Source organism: Pezoporus flaviventris, unplaced genomic scaffold (assembly GCF_033815535.1).
Source record: "Pezoporus flaviventris isolate CSIRO_AGI_PZ_B2104156 unplaced genomic scaffold, CSIRO_AGI_Pfla_v1 ptg000047l, whole genome shotgun sequence".
NCBI classification, from domain to species: domain Eukaryota; kingdom Metazoa; phylum Chordata; class Aves; order Psittaciformes; family Psittacidae; genus Pezoporus; species Pezoporus flaviventris.
Genome location: NW_026892595.1, coordinates 13,376,846 through 13,399,808, shown reverse-complemented (window position 1 = coordinate 13,399,808; position 22,963 = coordinate 13,376,846). Strand labels below are relative to the sequence as shown.

At 38.2% G+C, this 22,963-nt stretch overlaps 2 protein-coding genes across 4 annotated transcripts in view; both read right to left on the bottom strand.

Moving 5' to 3' along the window:
• Positions 1-22,963, bottom strand: part of CUBN (cubilin) — a 398,149-nt gene that overhangs the window by 205,511 nt on the left and 169,675 nt on the right. The window lies entirely within an intron of this gene.
• Positions 1-22,963, bottom strand: part of RSU1 (Ras suppressor protein 1) — a 107,758-nt gene that overhangs the window by 59,533 nt on the left and 25,262 nt on the right. For all 3 annotated transcript variants that reach the window (XM_061468370.1, XM_061468368.1, XM_061468369.1), the window contains 5 exons: positions 20,877-20,997; positions 17,182-17,300; positions 15,604-15,686; positions 15,220-15,334; positions 2,485-2,617 (listed from right to left, as the gene is read on the bottom strand). In XM_061468370.1, coding sequence (XP_061324354.1) covers positions 2,485-2,617; positions 15,220-15,334; positions 15,604-15,686; positions 17,182-17,300; positions 20,877-20,997 — 571 coding nt within the window. The remainder of the gene's footprint in view (positions 1-2,484; positions 2,618-15,219; positions 15,335-15,603; positions 15,687-17,181; positions 17,301-20,876; positions 20,998-22,963) is intronic.

The window sequence follows — 22,963 nt, the reverse complement described above, 5'->3', positions numbered from 1 at the left end:
ATGGGCACAAGGAAACAATTACTATCTTTGGAGCTCAAAATCCATCTACTATATAGATGCACAGCTCCTGGTTTATGAAAAGTCCATATCTTCCAGTACCTGAAAGTTAACTTACTGATCTGATTGTCAGCTGCTACCGTATGCAAGCTGTTCTCTCTTCTCAGTGTTGCAAGTGAAGTTATCTAATCAGCAATTTATCCAATCATCTATTTAACTGTAGTGCTTTGTCTCAGAGTAGAAGTTAAGCTCTGTGGGTCTACCAAATGTTAAAAATTAATTTTTAAATTTTTCTTTTGTGTGAATGGATCAAAAAAACTCAAGAGATCAATTTTAGTTAGATATCTACAGATGAAATTACTACATTCACATCTCAACCTTGTCACTTGCCCAATGAGAAAAAAGACACACTACCTGGATGTAGGCTCTGAAAGCAAAAGAAAGTTGCAGGTCTATAGCTGTTAGCAGGGAAATAAAAAAAAAAAAAAATAAAATCAAGATTTCATCACAAAAAGGAATTTTCATTTCTTCTGTATTCACAGCTTTTGTGCACAATAATGCTACTAGACCTGTTACTTAGATTATGCCACTGCTTATGAGTTTTAACACCTAAAATCAAATGCAAACAGGAAAATGCATATAGCAGGTGGCATCCAAGTAATTCTCAGATCACATATTTAAAGAAAACTGGAAATAAAAAGGACAGTCTTTTTTCAGCAGGAAATCCACACTCTTATTTATAGTATGTGAAACAAGTACAGTCAAGAATCAAAAAGAAGTTGCTACTGGGATCCTAACAGAATTATACAAATATTTTAAATTTATTGTTTAAATATAAAATATTTATATCCTGAAAATCAGGGAAAAAAAACAAAAACCTCAAAACAAAAAAACCCTATCATCTAATTATTAACATCTGCATGCATTTGGTTTTCATCACTGATCTTTGAAAATAATGCCATTTTAACTGAATGAGCTTGTAAAATTGAAGTAGAGGCCATGAATGAGCTATGGAAAGATTCTTCAGTTTTGTTTTTTCCCCTATTAATGTCTACAGTCTGATTTTGCTTACACTGTTAACTACAAAGGCTTCAAATATTTACTGTGGACAAAATGAAAATCAGCCCATTAGCCAACAAAACACTGTTGCACCTCAGCAAAGAACAAGACAGCAAACATAATATGGCTAATTTAAACCAAAGAACAATAGTGGAGCAAGTGATGAATTACAGAATCTTTAATGTCAATTTTGATTGCACAAGGAAAGTTGCCAGAGGAGTTTAATATATTCATAGTTATAATTCCCCCCCCCTTACAGATACATAACAACAGCCCCTACTCAACCAAACTGAGCATGAGCCAAATTCACAAAACTGCACTTCAATCCTTGAAACTTGGCTGTCCTCATGGTGGCTGCCCAGAGTGGTGAGAAGTGCATGAAGGTTCCTAAACTACACTGCTCAGCAAACAAACAAAATTGATGACAAAAAATATTACAAACTATCAAGAGACCTGGACACAGCTACAGAATGAACTGTGGAGAAGGGATGGTCTAAGGAGATAGCTGGTTTCCTACGCCATGTCTGTAGTACTTAGTACTACTGGAAGAAGGGTGTTGCAACCTACTTAAATCTATGAATAAATCTATCTTGAGAACACATATTACAGCAAAATATCAGGACACTTCTGAGACACATAATTCTTGTAACCACCCTCCCATCTGTGATCCTTTTCACTCAAATTCTGTAAATGAAGAACAGTCTACAAAAGCCGTTGCTGGATCTTTTAATTTCATGCACTGCTTCTAGGAAGACAGCATCAAGGTTATTGCCAGATACATAAAAGCAACTTCCTATCTGAAGTTTTATTGTGGACTGGTAACATGGAAATTTTTACTAAAAAGAAATATTTCAGTTCAGTCAGTCAATGATTAAAGACATAATTTCCTAAATAAATGCTTAGCACTTGTACATAGAATTTTGAATTAAAATAAAGAAGTCCAACTGTGAGAGGTATTTTTTTCCAGTTACATTGCTGAAGAAAACACTGGTACCTATTTCGAATTACTGGGGTTGTAGACTTCTGTAAACCCACCCAGACTGAACGAGGTTTGAATTCTGGACACATCCATAACAACCTGCATCCAGAAACATTTACAAATATCTATTTCAACTTAAAATTAGTACTTGTCACAGGCTTATCATGATTGCTCTTTTACATCTCTTATGTTGCTTAACAGCTCTTGGAAATGAACAACAAATGCAGGACAACATCAAATAGTCTCTGTGCTTTCCAAACATGTCTATATCTTTATTTACATTCTTGTCAGCAAAATTCCCTAATATAAATGGACAGGTTTGCATATTTACCCTGAATACCAAGCTACTGCACAAATTATGAAAGAAGGGTACAGCTGGTAACACTTTGTCAAACACACTACAGGAAAAAACCCAACAACACGGACACAGTATATAAGTGAATACTTACTATTTATATGTTTCTGAACGTATGTATTCAAAAACATGAGATACGCCCAGCTGGAACTGGTCAGCAATAGGGGTAACCCAAGGATTGTTCTCTGCTTTGAAGACTTGCTTTTGACCAGTCAAATCCAAATTACCTGAAAGGGATTAAACAAAACAGCATATGAAGAAAGTGTGAAATATGGAAAATTTAAAAGAAATATCCTACTTTGAATAGAAAACTTTTCATTTGCTTCAGAGTACAACCATAATAAAAGCAAATATTTAATAAAAGCAAATATTTCAGTCTTGGTGGAGAGGAAGAGGATGACATAACATTTCCCACCATGACGGATGCAATTCTGCCCTACTAATTTCAGTGCTACCACATATTGCTCAACAGGATTGAACTCAGCCCAGTACATAGAGTATTTATCCGTTAAATTAGTTTTAAGCAGGGCTTAACAGTGCATAGGTTTTGGGCCCTCCACACAACTTGCAAGAGTGAAAGGAGAATGACAATGGGACAGGAGCTTGCTCTGCCAAAGCTTAGCATTCAAAGCATTTGTTGATCACTGTTCCAAGCACCGTGTCAACAAGCAAAGCCCAATATGCCTTTTGCCTTCCCAGTAGCCAGCATGTTGTTTGCACTGAGATCCCATCACTCATCTGTGGTTATAGTTCTCTATATTGTGAAAAACAAACAAAAAGTGTCATTCTTGCAACATGCTGGTTTTAAGTCCTCCTGCCAGCTGAATAGGTAAGATACCTATCAGGGGTTTTCTTGGGGATTTTTTTGTTCGTTTTGTAAATGTTTACCACCCATAAACAATACTGTACATGCTCTGCTGAAACTCCTCATGACTATGGATATGACAGGCTGAATTCCAGGACCATCCAGCCATTGACATAATTTCTTGAGCTCTTTCAATCAAAATAAGAAATCTGTGCTACATTTTACATTTATTTTTGTGAATTTTATGATGAAGAGAGGCCTACCCTCCCCCCCCCCCCCCCAGCATTCTAAAGAAACAAAAAATAAATCTTTAGCTATGGGAAACAAAAGACAAAATTGCAAGGTTTTGAAGACTGACCGAGTCAAGCTGTCAGAGAAATCTGAAATCAACCTGCTGTGCTAGCTTTTAAAAACTAAAGGCACTTGTGTAAGCTGCATGAACACGCATGCTATGGGAGCTACTGCAAGCTGTGTGCTTGCTGGCCATTTCAGTTGCATGTTCCACATTACAGCTAATTCTTGATGTGCTGCTCTCCATAAAAAGGGTTAACACAATTAGTGTACAGACAGACCATTATACCGTGTGAGAAGTTGTCATGCATCTCATATCGGCCTATCAACAAGTTACCATTACCTCAGCACACTCGTCTGTCAGCTGTCTGGGGCCTGTTCTTTTGAAATAACAACAGGCAGGGAGCACTTCACCCCTCTGTCAGTCAGACAGCAATTGCCCTCGCTGCCTCATGCTTCAGTGCGCCTCGTTAGGAGCCTTGCACCCATCTCCTTTATTAAGGGACTTGGCAGCCCTGTTCTAACAAGGATCAGGAAGGAGGATTAAGTACTATGACAAAGAGGACCTAATAAGCTAGAAACTGGTGTGTCTAAATCTACGCTGGCTCAAGGCGCAGGCTCACACTGCTCGCTATTCAGTTTTCAGGCACAGGCCACCAGGGAAGCAAGCCGGCACTGTGATTAGCCATAACCCCCTGACCAGTGCTGCTATGAAGACCATGTATCACTCAGGGGCTTGCTTTGCAATTGCAAATTGGATTTTCCATTTTATTACCTGCAAAAACCCCACATACATTGCTTTCCACAGCTACTGACGCTGTAAGCACTCACTTGTAATTACAGCTCTGCAAATACTGCGTCAAGGTAAACTGATCAATCTGTGTACAACTAACAACAACAGTTAAATTTGCGGAGGCAAGCAGGGCCGCATCATGGGTCAAATTTAATACTGTTTACAGGAATAAGTCACAATTCCCAAAATCTCAATAGTCAGGGTCTCAGATGAATCCTCTCATCCTGAGCTGTGTCCAGAATGTACCACCCAGGGAACACTGCTGTGTTTCCATTGCCACAGCATGGTGTGCCCACTTCCATTCCACATGGCCCATTAAAACATCATTAATTGTAATAAATACTATTCTATTACTGCCAAAGAAATCGTACAGCAAAAAGAGGACTTCTCAAGCAAAATGAACCATAGGTGCCTATGCTAAAGTAATCACTTCATTTCCCTTCATCTCCTGGTTTTCCCCAAAGGATACTGCAGACAGGTACAGATATTACTTTTTACCTTTAGAGAGAAGAGGCAGGCAGAGGCCCTTAGAGTAAAATTAACCTAATTACAGAGGGAATTGGGGCTGGCTGTAGGACATTCAGAAGTCCCAAGTCCTGGTAACATCTCAGAAACAGTATGTGCTGGGGTAACCAAACACAGATCCCTGCATGAGCACTTCTATCCCAGTGCACCAAGACAATGCCAGCAGCATGGAAGAGATACTCAAACATGCCTGAAGCAATGGCTGGTACTAGGCTCACCGCAGGAGTGCTATACATCCAGACACCTTACAGATGTGTCCCTCCTCACCTCCAACTGCCTCCTGGCCTAAGATGTTTTTTATGGCAGCACTGCGCTAAGACATTCTGTTATTCCATCCCTGCAGCACTGGAGCCACGGGCCAGGGAAAAAGCCATGGCAGATGCGCCTTCATGCATATTGTCTAACAGCAACATCAGCAGAACACTATCCTCAGGGCTTTAGGAAATTTATATACTGTTCTGCTACACAGATCACATCAAATCCCTTGGATATTTTTAGTAAGCAAAATATAAAATTGCCTCTAGTAAAAATCCAGTACTGAAGATTCAATCACAAAATATATTAGGGTTGGAGATTGCATTGGTCATTGCCGATTCATTCTTTCCATACACATCAGCCTATTAAAAAAAATTTATAATCTCTAAAATTTGGCATAACTAGTGGACTAAAATTGTATATCTTCATAACAGATTTAAGGATCCTGCTATTTTGCCAAACTGAAAGAGATTACCTCTTACGCATTAACTATCGGAAGCCTCTGGTAAGAGGGGAGGAGAAGGCTGTATTTAAGACTAATCAGCACAGCCCCTTTCCTAGATCACAGAAATGTTTTTCAGATTATTTTTGGGTGCTTCTAAAATTATTCTTATAAATAAACAAATAAATAATAAGAACTACATAGCCCAGAACCCAGGTTTAACATGCTTAAATAATCTTCTAATTTCTAAGCTTGAAGAGTATGTTTTTTTAAGCTTTCTATCTTGAGCAGATTTTCAAGGAGGAAGAATGCAAAATGGACATATGCTGCAACCAGTGAGCAGACACGTAAAAGAGAAGAGTCCGGAAAAGAGCAGAGATAAAGGTGTAACAGCAGATTGCTGTGGACAGCCTGCATAGAATGACCAAAAGCCTAAACGGAGCCAGCTGTGTGGTCCTAGAAATACCTGGTCTTGGCATTTTTGTTCCTGTCTCAGCAGCCATTGTCTCTAAAGGTGATCCTGTACCATTAAGTCTGACAGATCAGTGTGACTGACCTTCTGTGTTTAACCCATCTTAAAAAGAAATTGTTCCTCCTTAAATTCAGAGCTTGAACAGCCATGGGTGGACAGAAGGGACACCTGGTGTGACAGTCCACACATCCTGCATGATGTTAAAGGGAAAAGGCAGCTAGAGATTCACTGCACCTCTGTCAGTAAATCTTCCCTGCATTTGAGCTAAAGCATGATAGTTTATGTTTCTTGTTATTTTCTTTCAGTGCTGTTAAAATAAAAAGTGGTTTGTGTGAACATTCATATTTTGCTCAACTGCCTGTAAAGGTCAAAAAGGAGCTCATAAAAGTGAATAAAATGCTGCCTCCTGCAGTCGTGCTTGCACAAAGTGTCAGAGCCAGTGATAATGCTACCTATCATTTTGACCATGGGTGTCTCTTCAGACTTCCCAGGCTTCTGTCCATTTGATACTCACCTCTTACAAGAGGTAAGTACCTCTTACAGCTAGCTATAAGCCCTTCATCCTCCTGTGATGCATGATATATGGAACATGTAATATTTACCCAATGTATGTATACTTAAGGTATAGTAAGGTATGAATAGTGTACATAAGCATTACTTCAATACAAACAAAAGAAACCAGAACGAACATAAACCTGACTTGCCCTTTCCACTTGAATGCCCTTTGGCAACACTTTAAATACTTTCAAAAATTAGAAGGTGAAATAAAGTAATTAAACAACTCTGACATTTGAGAACTGAACATTGGCATTCAGCATAAGAAACATGATCCTAGCGGTAAAATGCCAGATCAACGATTCTTTGTAATGGTTTAAATTCATCCCTAGTGCAGCTTCATTAAAATCAATGGAAATAATTTTTAGCCTGTATATGGCTGAGTTTCACATCTGGGTCTCATTGGTAGTCTGACTTCCAGCCTATACTCCACTGCACTGTCTGAAGGACAGTCCTCCAGCTGTAACACATCCCTTTTAGCAATTCTTCTTAAGACTGCAATTTAAATGTTCTTCGCCTTTACAACACAAAGTTCTTACTCTCTGTCATACATAAGGACAGGAGGAATGAAATTTGTTCTATTTCTTTATTTAGATATAAATACCTTTGAATCCTGTTTTATTAAATGCTAAGTAAGGGTCCAATCCACTACACTAAATTTAAACTTAGGTTATATGTAAAACTACGTCTGTCCTGGCTTGTTTTAGATTTGTTTTACACTACAGGGCTTATTATTTTTATTACTTCTGTGGTATGTGCTTTGTCTCGATACAGAGACTCGTTTAAGCATGGGAGTAGAAGAAATATCATGACTATTATGTCATAAAAATGATGCCAAAGCAAGTAATTTTGAATGATGTCTTAAAATCAATGATAAAAATGGAAAATACATACTATACCACAAAGCGTTACCAAAATCAAATCATTTTTACAACCATCTTAAGCACCTGTAAGCTGTGTATTAGTAACTTGTATCACTCCTGTAAACAAGATCATCTTGCTTTGAAGACCGCTATTACTTTTGAAGTATTAGTAACAGAAGAGCAGATCTAAACAGTAATTAGCAGTAAGACAACAGAGTGCAAAGACTGCTTGTACATAAATGAAGTGTGACTCAATCTTTTTGGAACCAGAAGAAATATTCACAAAAATATTCAGTATGATAAACAAATCTACTGCTCCATTTCATATGTCAAAAATATACATTTGCTTATTGATGAGTTTCTATGCACTAAAAGAAAATAAGTAGTAAACCCAAACCTAGACTGAAGCACCTCCAAAAGATCAATCCCAGCAACACTTCTGCTCTCTCACCTCTACATTCTTGTACTAGAGTTCTTAACAGCATCACATGGAGCCATCAGCACTTCAGAGAACACCAAAAGACCTTTTGTGGTAGTTTTATGAAACAGGAAAAGGTTCAAGTCTCAGATAACAAGTCAATTTCAGTACATACAAATAAAACAAACAGATACTCCAGAGCATCCATCAGACAAGAAGCAGGTTGCAAGTCTTCCCCTGACTGCCTTCCTGACCATGCAGACAGGAACGTCTGCAGCCTCACCTGCAAGGTTAGACAGGAAGTCCCACGGTAAGGGGAAGGCTGAACAAGCAATCTGAAAGCCAAACACTGACACCTAGGCTCACTATCAGTTTTACAATTATTTTCTGGGACAGGAGTGCAGATATTGTAATAACACATATAATTCTAACAACTTCTTAGATGTAAATGAGAATTTCCAATAATGAAGTCAGAGATTAGACCCCAGCTTGAATGATCACTTGAATACATCTAACAGTAAATCTCTTTTCAGTTCAGTAACTGAGGAGTTTCACAAAGATATTTCAAGTGAAATAAGTCTGAAAAACATCAGGAGATACGGGCGCTGCCAATGGTGTCTTGTTCAAATGGTCCAGCAATGTTAAAATGAATTTTTTATTTCCATGCTGAACTGAGCTTAGTTCTCAAGCATTGATGCTTCTTCTGCCCATCAATAAGGGAGAAAAGTGACCTGTGCTTTCTTCTCATGGACTTAGTGAGGATCAGCAGCTAAGTCCCCTCTCACTTCCCTTCCACAGGTCAAATAAAGATGCTGGTGCAATCCCAGAATAGCTACTCTACTTGCTTTAACTCTTAGCAAAAGGACCACAGCTGCTGAAAATACGAAAGTAAAAACAGACCAACTAAATCTTGAATTATTTACCCTTAACATAAAGGTGAAGTGATACAGAGCGAACTGGTATTATCTCAGCTACCACTACTACAATTCTGTGGGAATAGGATTTTACTCTCCAGCACTGTTCCAACTCAACCTTTCATAGAAGAGAGTTTAAAACAAAGTGAACTTAGACCTGGGATATCTATATGGAATTCCAGCAACATAGCAAAGGTCAGCCAGAATCATTATACCAAAGTGCAAGGAAGAGTCTGGCACGAGGAGACTTCCACTCAGGAACGTGTCAAGACAAAAGATGAAGCCTGGGAAAGAGAACAGAATGGATGAAATGCTGAACTCCCTTAAACCACATTTCAGATTTTAAGTATAGGCAGAATATAGACCTAACCTGGCTGGGCAAGCTCACATTTCCATATTCAGGTGACTCTCTGGGAACAAGGGGAGAGCCCCAGCAATTTCTATCGTCAAACCACTCAACAAACTTGATCTTAGCAGGACAACTAGTAGAAAGAGTAAGTAATGCTAACATTCACAAATGAAAGCCTCAAAACAGGAACTTATATTCAGTGCAGCACATAAGGCAAACAACATTCTGCGAATGGCCCATACTTCCACATGACAAATTGCACCATTTCAACAGCCAAACTCCACCACACAGCCTTCAGGTACCAAGGCAACCAGCCCGGCTGATGCCGTCATGTGGGCAGCTAACAGGAATGGCAGAAGAAACAGCATTTTGACAAAAATCCAAGAAATTACTTCAAAATGTTTCCTATATTTTTCTAAAAATATTTCAAATTAAAACTCAAATTAATTTCTCCCACATTCCTAATGTAAGAGTGAGACCATTTACTAGAAGACCTACAAGTAAGTGTGGTAAGTTTCACTGATTTCATTCTCTGAAAGGTGACACGTTGCGCTGGAAATACTATTTCCCTCACTGCTCTGTGTAAAAAATGTCTGCCGCTGACGTGGAACACGAGGGGCTAAACTGACAGTCACTGCTAAGTACACCCAGTGAAGAAACCAAAGAAACACACCATGCAGCAGACAGGTTTTAGAACAAAGGGAATTAACATGATGTCAAGATAGTTTAACATTAAAGACATTTTAATGGCACAGGAAATATTACAGGCTTAGAAGATCAGCATCCCAATTTATTTTGAAATATATGGCACATTTTTTTCCAACCTCAGAAACTCCCCTGGGATTCTCAATTACATGGGAACTCAACAGAGCATTACGTCTTTGAAGGGTCCAAAATCTAGTTAATTTAAAAATGAGAGTTCAACAAGGATGCACTGTACTGCTTTTGCCCCACACCTTTGAAGCTTCCATCCAAACACAGGCTGCCAAGTATTCAGAAAACCAAAACCACTTTTGAGTCCTATGAAACATGTAAAATGAACCAAATTTAACAACAAATATAACATTTGCTCAGATTGGCTCCAATTATGGTTCCCTTACCTACCACAGCTCCAACAGAACAGATGAAATATTTGCTGACAGAGACATCATTATTATGCTGATGGTACTTATAATCAGGGTAAGTACAGTCAACATTAGGAGAGCCTACACACACAGAGTAGTCATCTGAGAAGCAACAGTAGGACTTGCATATTTTAAAAACTAATGTTAAGATCAAATCTGAATCTTGGGAAGAATCTTTGGCAAGAAATGCAGCAGTGTAAGAAAATGAATTCCTGTAGTGTATATCTAAGTGATGGGCTACAGAAAACATCTTTCTGTGTATAATGAAACTGCAGAGTTGTCATCTCTTCCCATACCACCTGAACTCCCATCAAGTACTTGGGAAGCAGCCTGGTCTCCAACTACATAAAAAGTGTTCGGTTTTGGTTGTGGTATTTTTGTGTTTGTTTTTTAACTTAGAATAAGCCTGAAATGAAAACCACAGTTAGAATACTCACAAATGTTCAGAGACAGTTTTCTTCTATAAATAATCTGCTTGTGACCTACCTTGTTACACAGATTTTTCTATTATTCCTTAAGTAATAACTGCTACATCAGCAGTCCTAGAAAACAAGTTACTTTGTTTATCCACTGCGAAGTTTTACAAAGCTCTTTCTTACACCACCTTTGCCTTAGTTCCAAATGTAGAAACAGGCATTTTTTTTCTTTTAAATTGCAAGGTACCAATTAGTTGTTCCAGCTCAGAGCTGGTGTCTCAAGAGCCCCAGGATGCTCAGGCTTACAACAAGCACAGCAGACCTGTATTTCTAGGTGAGCAGCATGGTGGTGTGACACAGGTAGAGTGCAGTGACAGTTTACTGAAATAAGAGAAGTTTGGCACTTATGTCAAGTATATTTAGAAAAGAAATATCTTTTGTGAAATAAGTGATTCCGATGTTTGCTCATGCCTGTTATAATTACCTAAGTAAACTCCGATTTCGATTAATATTAATTTGAACAAACAACTGCAGCAACTACTTTAAGTAATATAATATTCATTCACAAATTCTAGAGTAATTTCAAAAGCCTAAACTTTAAAAGGCCTTCTTGTGAAGGAAATAAGGAGACCTTGGCATGATTTCTTGAACCACACATTTAAAGCCCGTCTTTTGTCCACAGAAGATAATTTAGCTGTTCAAAACTAAAAAATGATGAAAGAGTTACTTAGCCATTCTGCCATACAGATTTAATTTATTAAATGTTTCACCCTCCTTGAGGAGGAACATGACTATTACACCATCAAGGTTTTTTTCCCCTTTTTTAAAAAGCTTGAATTTTCCACTTTTCAAGTAAGTACCTAACTTCACAGTTTTGACAGTTTCTCCCTTTACCTGAGAAAATTATTTGATAAACTAGAAGAGGATTGAAGAGTTAGCTTAAAAGCTACTGTTGCCAACATTTGGTTTTGGAAAAAGAGGATGGTAATTAAAAATGCATCCTTAGAAATTACTGTTCTTCCCATAAGCATAAATATGAGTGAACTCCCTGTATGGGTGCACACGTGTGTGTTGGCAGCAGGATAAAGAACACAGTCAACATTAGAATCTGGGTTTTTAAAATCACGCCATTTGTTTTCACAGCAAACCCGCTAGTTATATTTTCTGGGTGGCTATTTACATTTAGCTACAACTTTGTGAATATTCTGAGTATTCCTGACTATGATAAGAAAAACTTCTACGTGGCACATATGGGTACATCCAGATGACCATACAATGAACTTAAAATGGTGTAACTGATCTTACTAATTGCATCTGCCATTTTATGTGGTTCATGTTTCTACTCAGCTTTCCTTCCAAGCACTATTCCAATTGTTAAACGGTCAGAATACACAAAGTGACAGATTTAGTGCTTCCCTGGCAATTTATATAACTGACTGCAACTCTGTTGTTGCAGTGAATCATGATTTATTTGTCTCGCAATGCGGCACATAACCTTTTAAATGCTAGGAAAAAAATGCCAGCGCCTCTTTAAAGTTTATATATGACTGCCCACCACCATTCCTCATGAACGGGCTTTGAGAGACAAATGATAAAAACAAGCTGCAAATTCCACCCACCTACTCCTGGTCACTTCCTGTGTTCATCACTCACACGTACTGTATTTACAGACAAGCACCCTCACCCAGAACACCAGTGTACTCTCCTAGTCCCTGCATTTCCTTCTAAGCAATATTTCTCTTAAATTAGCAACAGGTATTCTCTGATAAACAAAGAGGAGGAGAATACTGGTTTCCCCCCAGCCCTCTTACTGGTATTAGCCCCCAAAAAATCTCACTGATTGAAATTAAGAGCAGATGAAGTGTTTCATTTACTGGCATCTTTCTCCACTCCAAAACTAGGATCCCAAAGCCTGTCTGTGTTCTCTTCTCATACCTGACTCTCCATATTTTCTTCAGCACTTATTTCCGTTACCTTTAAAAACCAGCTTCATGTACTCTCCCCCAACGCCTTCTCCTCAGTCAAATACACTGTTTTATTCTGGTGTTTTATATTGTGCCCATGTCCATGGTAAATGAACTTCTAATGACTCATTGCTGTCCACCAGTGCCAATCAAAAGCCCTCACTGCCTTTAATTATGAAAGCGATAATGAGAGAGGAAAGACTGTTTACTTTGACTGGAACTGCAGTATCTCCAATTAATGCAAATAAGAGCTGCCCATTGAAAAGCTATTTATCCAGCATGCACAGCACAAAGTATTTGCATAGCTCTTCTTACATTATAAATCAATTTTAAAAATTTAGGAGGGAGAACTCAGACAACAGATAAAATTGGTTTTCTCTCAGATGGCAACTATTAGCAGTCCATGTATTAGGGTGCAACATTCACGTACAGCCTTTACACCGGCAGACTTAAAACTGTCCGCAAAGGCGCGCTTCTCTAAATTGCCTTAGTTTGCAGAAGGGGAAACAAGACTACAGAGATGCAAGTACATTTTTCTAATCATTCAGGAGCTTCATGCTTGCCTGTGGCCTGCTTCTACCTGATCTCAAACAAGCCCTCCAAAGCCCAGCCTTGTGCTTTGTTCACTAAAATCCATTCCCTAAGTGTTTGCCTAGATGTTTAATAAACAAGCAAGAGCATTGCTTTGCACAGTAAATATGCTTGCAAATTGCATAGATTACAGACTTCAGTGCAATGTTTTCTGGAAATACACCACCAAATCTAGGTTTTTAACTGTCTGAGATAGTTCTAGCACTACACGTGGCATAGAGAGCAACAGAAATAACGCCAACTGATCATGAATGAAAGAGGAAGACTATAAAATGAAAACCCAGTGAATTAATACATTAAAGTATCATTTAAAGAATAGCATTTGAGTCATAAAGAACAAAGCTGACATGTATTTAAGCTGTGCCAATACAGCTCATCCTGATCAGGTGAGGAAAAAATTACAAGTCCTTTTTCTATAAGGTTTTTATATTGTTCTATAATGCAAACAAATGTTAACTAAAAGAAGAAATGCTTCCCTTGGCCATCCCAAGTTTTGAAGGTCAGTGCAAAATAAACATCATGAATTTTGTTTCAAACATTTATATTTGTTTTGGACAATGATGGTAAAACCATTTAAAGTGAATTTGCTGTTATGCTTCTAAGGCAGCAGCATGTTTAGAACATTTAATTAGCCACAGAGAGTGGTTCGACTCAGTGCAGCACTGAACTTCCACTATCCAGAAAAAGACAAAGCCATAACTTAGGAAGGTACAAAAAAGCAAATTTACATATACTACATGCTTCTGAATATTATTGCTGTTGAAAGAGACTTTATAAATAAATACAACTTCGATAAGAAGCTAAGGAAAGTATACTTGTGTCAGGGAATAAACATCTGAATTAAGAAAACAAGAGTAACTATCATCTACTGGGGGTGAGGCAGAATACTCAGCATCATATAGTCCAGTAGATTGATAAAGACAAAAAAAAGCCCATGTTGGGCAAACAAGAATCAAAACAAACATCTTCCCCCACCTCACAGAAAAAGCACTTTCCTTCGCACACAAACAAAATAGCACATACTCCAGACTCCCACATTTATGCACCCAGCTGACACAGTCTCTAATGGGTCGAAGCGAGTTCTTATGACAATAAATCGTTTTGCTTTATGATCCTAACTTCAGTCGTTATCTTTCTGAGTTTTGGGGAACTATTACTTGGAAGGTAATAGTAGAAACAAAGAAGCTTCCCTATGTAACAGTCTACAATAACATGAAATAAGGAATCAACCCTGTGTAACAGGGGTTTCAACAACAAGTAACTGATGTAACTACAGTATTCTGAATAAAAATATTTTTTAAAGATTTTCATAAGAGATTTAAGACCAAATTCTGGCTTGGGACAAACAGGGAAAACCTCTATTGAAGTTAACACCCCTCACATAAAGTGGAATACTGCAATGTAAATTCAGCATATTGATACCTTTCAAAGAAAAAGTCCATAGGTTGGAAAGAAGCCATTTGTAATCACATTTAAATGATCAGTGTCACAAAATATATCAACTAGTTCCACTGCTTTAAGTGAAAGAGCTGTCACCTCACTAAGAAAGGCAGGCTACTGAAACAGAAAAATGAAAAATTCCTCTCATTTAGCTGTATTTTACTGATCAAGCTTCCATTTTTACAGGATCAGACACAAAAAAAAGCCACTTATGTTGCTGTCATTTTTGCTTAATCTAATTTTGACTAATCCAAAAAGTGTTCTCAAAACCCAGCCAGAAACAAGAATAGCTTTGCAAACCCAATATTTATTATATGTTATATAAAGTAAGATGCTATGTACAAACTGGCAATGAGGTGTACTAATAGACAAGGAAAATGTAACATGTAAAAAACTGTAAAACCAAGCATACATCATCATCTGGATCCTTCTGTATATCCAATAGCAGCAAAAAAGTGAGTGTTCCTCAGGGGAAACCTCGTATTAGCAGCAATGACAACTTAAGTATAAGCATCTCCTGGACTTTAACAACTGGTTTCATTTCAGAGGAAACACACCGTATCATTATCATTATTATTATTCAAGTAAATAAATGATCATCCATAATCTTACCTAGTTCTGGGGGCAGCACAGTAAGGCGATTTCCCTGGATATGAAGTTCCTTAAGCTGAGTGAGCTCACCAATTTCTTTGGGCAGCGATATCAGGTCATTGTCTCTAAGACTCAGCTAAGAGTGAATATAAAACAGTCAGAACAATTATCAGTTACCATAAAGCAGTCTAAACCAGAACTGCACTCCCTCTGCCTCTCCCTTTCTCCTAGACACTCAATTCTTCCAATTTTTTACAAGTGTCTACTGGTAAACAAGAAATAGTTCCAGGTGTAATGGTCTATTCCTGCAAACATACCCTACTACTTCTTAAACTGACTGGATTCTATTCCTATAAGTGTTGCAAAAGTGCATCGATTTTCCAAGAATTTAGATAAATTACTTACTATCTGCAACTTTGTGAGCTTCCCAATATCTGGCGGCAGGATTTCAAAATCGTTGTCACTTAGATAGAGTGCACGCAGGGTGGCTGCAAATTAAATAGCAATATATAAACAGGGTGGCATATAACCCAACCGTTTGAGGTCTAATCAATAAAAAAGAGTCAGGTTTGATTAATAACCCTGACTTGGTGAAAAGCCTTTAACATACTCAGGGCTCACAATAATAACAACCAGGTCAAACTCAGATTTACTGGCTTATTGTATTGTTGGCGAGTTCAGGAAAATATCTATATTTGAAAGGAATGGCACAATTAACAATTTCTACAATAGTAGACTCTGGCAGGTTCTGGCATACAGTCTTGATGCCTAGCTGTCAGAATACAGTCATTACTTTTTACTGCCTCTGATTCTTATTTATTAAATCAATTGGCATCATAAACAAACATTTAAAAACAGTCATCTGAGGTTTTTTTGACAAACAACTATGTCAAGCTCTATAAAAAGCACAGTCTAATGCTAGGAAGAGCTTAAACGAGAGCAATACAGAAGATTCAAGCTGTAAAATTTGTAACCTCCATGCTTAGTCTCTACGAAATTCAGAGAAAAAGAGATGACCCAGCACAACCTTGTAGCTTGCTATTATAGAACGAGCATACATGACAGTTTGGAAAACAAAAATTAAAATGGAGACTCACAAAGAACTGTTGGGCGCAGCGGGAAGGAAGGTGCTCAGGTCAGCAAAACCTCTCCTCCCCACCAGAGGAGGTCCCACTTGCCTTACGCAGTTTACTCCTCCTCCTCTTTTCCCTTCGTTAAATGTGACCATTTTTAATAACGCTGACTAAAAATTTCCATCTGACAGGTTACAATCACAAAATCGCTCAGGCAGCGGCACTCCTTCCTCTCTCCTCGCCCGTCACTTTTGCTGCTAAATGCTGAAGCAACTTCAGCCGAGCACACTGAAAAGACCAGTAAGGTAGCAGAATAGCTGAAACCCAGAAAGTGCCAGAATTCAAGTTGCTTAGGCAACCACAATGCAGCCCTTTTGCACATATGTATTGCAATACCTTTATTTTAACTCCGAGTATTTTTAACATGTGCAAAGGTCAGCTTAGCTCTACCATTCCTGCGACAAGCTTTGCAACCTTAGCATATTTTTTAACATACTGGACACTTCAACTTCCACATGCTGCTAAAACTATTTCAGTAATGAACCATCAGGAACACTGTTGTTTCCAGAGTCAACGCGTAACAGTTGCCTTGCAAAACAGTTTACTTTGCCCTGAGGCATGCAAGCTTCCACGAAGTTTTAACCGAGTTCTGGACTCAAGGAAATATTACTCAGAAGAAAACTAATTTACCATTACTAACCTAGTTTTCTTATGTCCAATAGTGTCAGGTAACTGCATATCAGAGATAAGTATTGCTGAGCTATGTAGAGATATTCAAGAGATACTCAAAGAAAAACATAAATATCACAATAATTCTGTTGGAGTTTGGTCTCCATCAAATAAATTTCAACTGCAGAAAGCAAAGCATCATATCATGAAGATTTGTAGAGTTTTTAGAAAAGTTTCTCACTCAGATAGAAGAAGTTTCCTGGTAGAGAGTTTTCATTTAAATTGTTGTAAGTCAAGTCAAGAACCTCCAGAGCTGGTAAAGAGCCAAATCCCCTGGGCAAGGTGTTTAATCTGTTCATGCTGTAGGTAAAGAGGGAAAAGAAAACGGAACACGACATCAGTATTAACTTTACCTAGCAGGAATAATACAAGCAACAAGAGCTTTATTTCTGAAAAATATAATCTACACCAAACTTCACTTTTATTTTGAAAAGGCTTGATGCTAGAGGACACTGAGCAAGACTTTCACAATGCAGATTATTTTTTTAATCACCTTTTCCCATAAATATGCCCAAAACTGAACCACTCACAAGGGATCCTGTCCGTTAGGTCAGTCAACAGTCACACCTCAAACACAAAACACAAGGGAGAGAGGTGTCACAACACTATGATCAGCTTAAACAGCTTGCCACAGAGCAAGTTGGTCCTTGGTAGATGACTTATCTTCGGGCTGAACTACAAATAACCTTTTTGCACATAGTCTTGACCATCCGCCATTCTACCACACAGTTTTTCACCACAGTACCAAATACAGAGGAATACCTCAACCGCACAGTATTCATGTTCACTACTAATTGCTACTCAAACCCCTTCCTAAGAATGGCAAATCTGTATCACTAGATAATTACTGATGCATATGGAGCATGAAATGTCAGTCCTCTGACTGATGAGGCTTAGTCTAAATAGAGCTCTTTCAGCCAGTCTTAGTGAGTTTACAACAGCAGCTGGAAGAACACAAGGAAAGCCAGCAGACGGAAAAGGTTTCTCTGATAACCTGAAGCAGACAAGCTACAGAAAACATTAACTTCCCTCTGATTTCAAAGGACTCAAACAAGGTGATCCAGATAATCACTGGAGCTACTGCCATGACAAAGAAAGGCAAGGAGCTGGAGACTATATTCATAGAATATAATCTCTTTACTGTTTGTGTATGAGCTAGAGCACTGGCTGCTTACACAAACAGAAAAGAACTAGCAGCTTATTATTCATACCATCCCTGTTGCATGTACACCAAACATATAGCTTTCATGTATGGATCTTGCTTCAGTTGTCACCTGGGTTTGAAAGTGGAACAGAAGACTAGCATCTTCAGGAAGAGCATGTACTGGGAGGTATTCTGAAGAACTGGATTTTTATTCTTGTGTGATGACTGGAAACAGTCATGGCCATTCATGTATCTCTAAACATACTCTGAATTTGACTCTCCTTCTGATGTAGAAGTGATAAACTGCAATAGCCAAAACTGGAGTCAAGAGAAGATATAATGTGAACGTATGAAGCATGATACAACACTAAACACTGAAAACAAAGTATTGACAAGGTTAGGTACCCAAAAATAATAAAGAACTCCGATTTCTAAAGACTTCCCTCCCTCCATGTAATGTCTGTCAAACACTTCATAGAATAGAATCATAGAATAGTTAGGGCTGGAAAGGATCTTAAGATCATCCAGTTCCAACACCCCTGTCATGGACAGGGACACCTCACACTAAACCATACCACCCAAGACTGTGTCCAACCTGGCCTTGAACACGACCAGGGATGGAGCATTTGCAATCAGTTTGCTTCTACTAAAGGAGCTCTCCCCCTTGTCAACAGCTCCACCACCCTCCAAGTAGACCTGGCCAACACTTGCTATACTATGTGATAGTATGAAATACACCTGTAGGACAAAAAAATAAGCCCATCTTTTATAAAAGTTCTTCAGACACTGAATTAAACACAAGAGCAGCTGCAGCTCCAGACTAAGTATGACAACTACATGTGAGCAGTTTGTATCAAAATAACATTTATTTTGCAGCTCTCACATACTAACCTCACCTTTCCTCTCCCACTTTTGCATAAGCCAGCCCTACTAAAACAAGATCCTGTAGAGATCAACCCTCTGTAGCTAAACTCTAGATGAAAACTTCTTCCTCCTTATCCTGTATAAGACGTCCCACCAGGGATATTCACCTAGTATTACTGCTGTAGTAGTAGCTATTAAAATACAGAAAGGCATTCTCCATTACTACTACTGCAGACTTGTCACTGTTTATTGTCCTGTTTTTATATCAAACAGGACTAAAGAAAGCAGCTCCTCTTTCACTAGCAAGAAGAGTAAGTGGTCCTGACAGCCTTCCATTCTGTAAGCAAGAAAGAGGGAGAAAGAGTATTCTCTCTGTTGACAACAGGTGGCATGGTATCTATTCTTTGGCATGGAAAAAGAATCAGCTGATTCTGCTATGTAGCTCTGCAGAAGTTCAAACACTGAGCTTGTACCACAGCAACCAGGCCACATCTGCCTTCCAAATTTTTAACTTTTCTTTTAATCTTTCAGTGCAGCAGTACACCTTCCCACTTTCTACCCCACCATTTGACCTTTCTGCACCAAACTCCTCCCCAGAATAATCTAAGCATTTATTCAAGCTTTTCCTCTGCCCCAGAGGGCTGTTTTGATGCCCTGTGTGTCCAACGCACTGCAGATAACAAGAGGTTTTCTGGGCTGCCCCTGGCAAACTACTGGGGCAGAAACAGTTTCTTCTTCACTGACTTCATCGACCTCTGAATCAGAACCTATTTTGCAGAGCTAAAGCTGGGCTGTTAATCCTGTACCTTGAAGATTATGGGCAAGGAGAGTATTAAAAAAGAAGAGCATTTGCGCTACAAGATCCTGGGCTACATGAAGGTAGCAGCTGTGGTTCCAGACATAAGTGTCTGCTGATCTTAACCAAGTGGACTTTTATGTTGTCTTTTTTTCCATTAATGAAGACCAGTATTTGAACTACACTAATGCTTGTCACTGCTTTAATCCAGGGAAAGAACCCAACTTCTTTCCTCCATATACTGCAACATATCTACATGCAATTCCAAAAAAGTGGATTCAACCCCTAAGATACATAGTATCCCTATCATAAAATAGTATTTGCTCCGAAAAGCAATTCCAGGTTCAAGCAGATACTGAGACATGCTAGAGATCTAAAGTAACCAAATAAAGACCAAAGACAACAGATCATCATGAAAACACTTATTGGCATTCAACAGTTCAAGATGCAATTCAATTATCAGCACTTTACAGAAGTATCTAAAGCAGGATAGAGAGAGCTTAGCCAAAATCCTGTGATATTTAAAGTAGTAAAAAATCCTCAGTTTAAGGTGTTCAGAAGCTTGGATTTATAAAATACAAACATTTTTTCTATGATAAGGCTGTACAGCTAGAGCTTACTTCTACCAGTGCTTTCTCAAGTAGTTGCACTATAATATGCCCAGTTAATAAAGAAGGTTCTGTGCTTCACATTTATTTTCTTAATTCAAGAAAACCTTCTGCAATTATAAAGTATCACCAGCTCCACTGAAGCAGCCACAACAGAATTAAAAGAGAGTTGCTAGTGAAGTAAAATTCAATAATTGTTAAGTTTTACTTCAGTAGTAGATGAATGTGAGCTGTTGTAGCCCTAAACTCTGGTACACTGGTAACCATTTCAGTGCTTGATCACATAAGCATCCAATTATCCAGGACACTAGATAAACACTCTGAAGCCGTAATTGCCAAGTTATCCTCACAAACACTTCCAACAAGAACTTTCAATAGCAAAAAGTAAGAGGTTCCAAGTTCAGTGGTGACAACATTTAACAGTACCTCTCTACCGCAGCAAATTTTTGCATTACGATACTCACCCAAGATTAAGGTGTTTAAGCTTCTGAAGGCTGCTAATCTGTGTAGGCAGCTCCTCAATCTGGTTGTTGAAAAAGTTGAGCACTTCTATGTTTCTCAGGTCTGCAATGTTTGCTGGCACAGCTGTGGGAAAGATTTCACAATGAGACAAGCTACCTCAACAGACTTTAGACACCACTAGCGCCTATCCTTTTCTCTGTATGTACAGTGGCTGACATTAGAAACTGCATCTAACAGCTACTGCAATAAAAGCAAAGTTTGTATCAAAAAAGCCTCCTATCTGGAATCCATTCTCATTGCTGAGAGCAGTCACTTTGTGCTCTTCAGAAAATTACTGCCAGTACTGTAAGATATTTTGACTAACACAGACCATTTCAGTGAGAGGCAAGGACAACTCATAAATACTGTCATAGACTAATAAAGAGAAGCAGGCTATCCTCCAAGTTCATATAGTACACACAGGTCTCAAAAGAGCAGAGCCTAAGAGTTTTGGATCATTTCATTAAGCTGAAAAAAAAACAAATTATGTAATTACACCAAGACAACAGTTTTATTAAAGGTCTTAAACAGCAAACGTGAAATAAAAGATTTTAGCAACACCTCATTCTACTTACTGCTTAAGCCATCCAGTATCTGAGTTCTTGTCCATTTACATAATACAGCAAAATTAAGTTTAGCACTAAAAGATGAATTATTTTCCAATCCCATTTTCAGTTACCGCCCATGAGTAAATAACTGATCAATGCACATACGTGGCTACTTTTGATTTCCAACAAATCAAAATCTGGTTATTATTTAGAAACATGAAAAGTAAGGCAGAAGGCAATATGAATATGCCTGTGCAAATAAGGTTAAAAAACTATGCAGACCTGCATCTTCTCCCCCTTAAAACTTTGTGAGATTTAAGAAGACAGATGAGGTTTACATAAAAGGAGGCTGGCAAATCACTTGCACTGAAGCTTGCACCTGTGTTCAATGTTCACTCTGGCTCAGTTTCAACTTTGACTGCACTGGGAACCCATAGAGTGCACATCTAAATAATGAGAAGATTTTATGAGGCCATGATTTTCTTTTATTTCTTGGCATGAGACAATCTCAGTCTTAAAATGGAGTCAATGTTTACAAAGCAGAACATTATAGTATGTCACATTTACTAGATTATAAGTCTAATTACACTGTGCACAGTAACGGAATCCCTAACAAACACTCCAATTACACTACATAAATATTACTATTAAGGGTCATATTCATTGCAGGAGATTTTTTTAGCAGCTTTTTTTTTTATAAAGTCATTAAGGCAAATCTGAACATTTAAAAGCCCTCCCTTTGTGGCATTTTCCAACTGGTCCATGTGTATCTGTCACTCAACGATAGCAAGAATCATGTGCCTTCAGAAAATAACAGGTAATGCACTACTAGTATTGTTGTTTTAAATTATTCCCTAACAGAAGTTAACTGAGGATTTTAATTGACATAATTCAGCTATTTCCAGCTTCAATATTTCACTAGAACAGTAACTGCCCTTATTAAAATGTTTTCAGAAATCAGACTTTATAATTTGATGAGATGCAATGGACTGGCAAACCATGTCTCTGTTCTCAGTCAGATACTATGTTTATGCAAGACTGGGAATCAGAAGTACTAACAAATAGAGGGTTTAGTTTAGTCAAAGCCTAAACAGTACAGACGGACACCAAATACAATTCTCCTGAAGTTACACTGTTGATACAACTAATAAAAATCTGGTATGAAGGCTTTGGCTTTTTTGACAGTGTAAAAGATAAAGCCCTCCTAGAAAAAAAAACCCAAACAGTGTAACTTAACAGCACAAGTTATGCTAAAAGTAATGTAGAGCTCTGTTGTGGGAACTCTGAACAAGAGCCTGAAATCCAGGAGGCCAGACTTACCAAACCTACAGTCAGTTTGGCTGTCTGTGTGTCAATTCCATATTTTCAGTTGAGCACCATTGCAAGTTGTTAAATTAAGAAGCTGTTATCCAAGGTGTTGAAATTACTCAAAGCCAACTAAAAAAAGTACATCTTACAGCAAGAACAACACTATCACTATAAAGACAAGAAGCCTCTGCAGT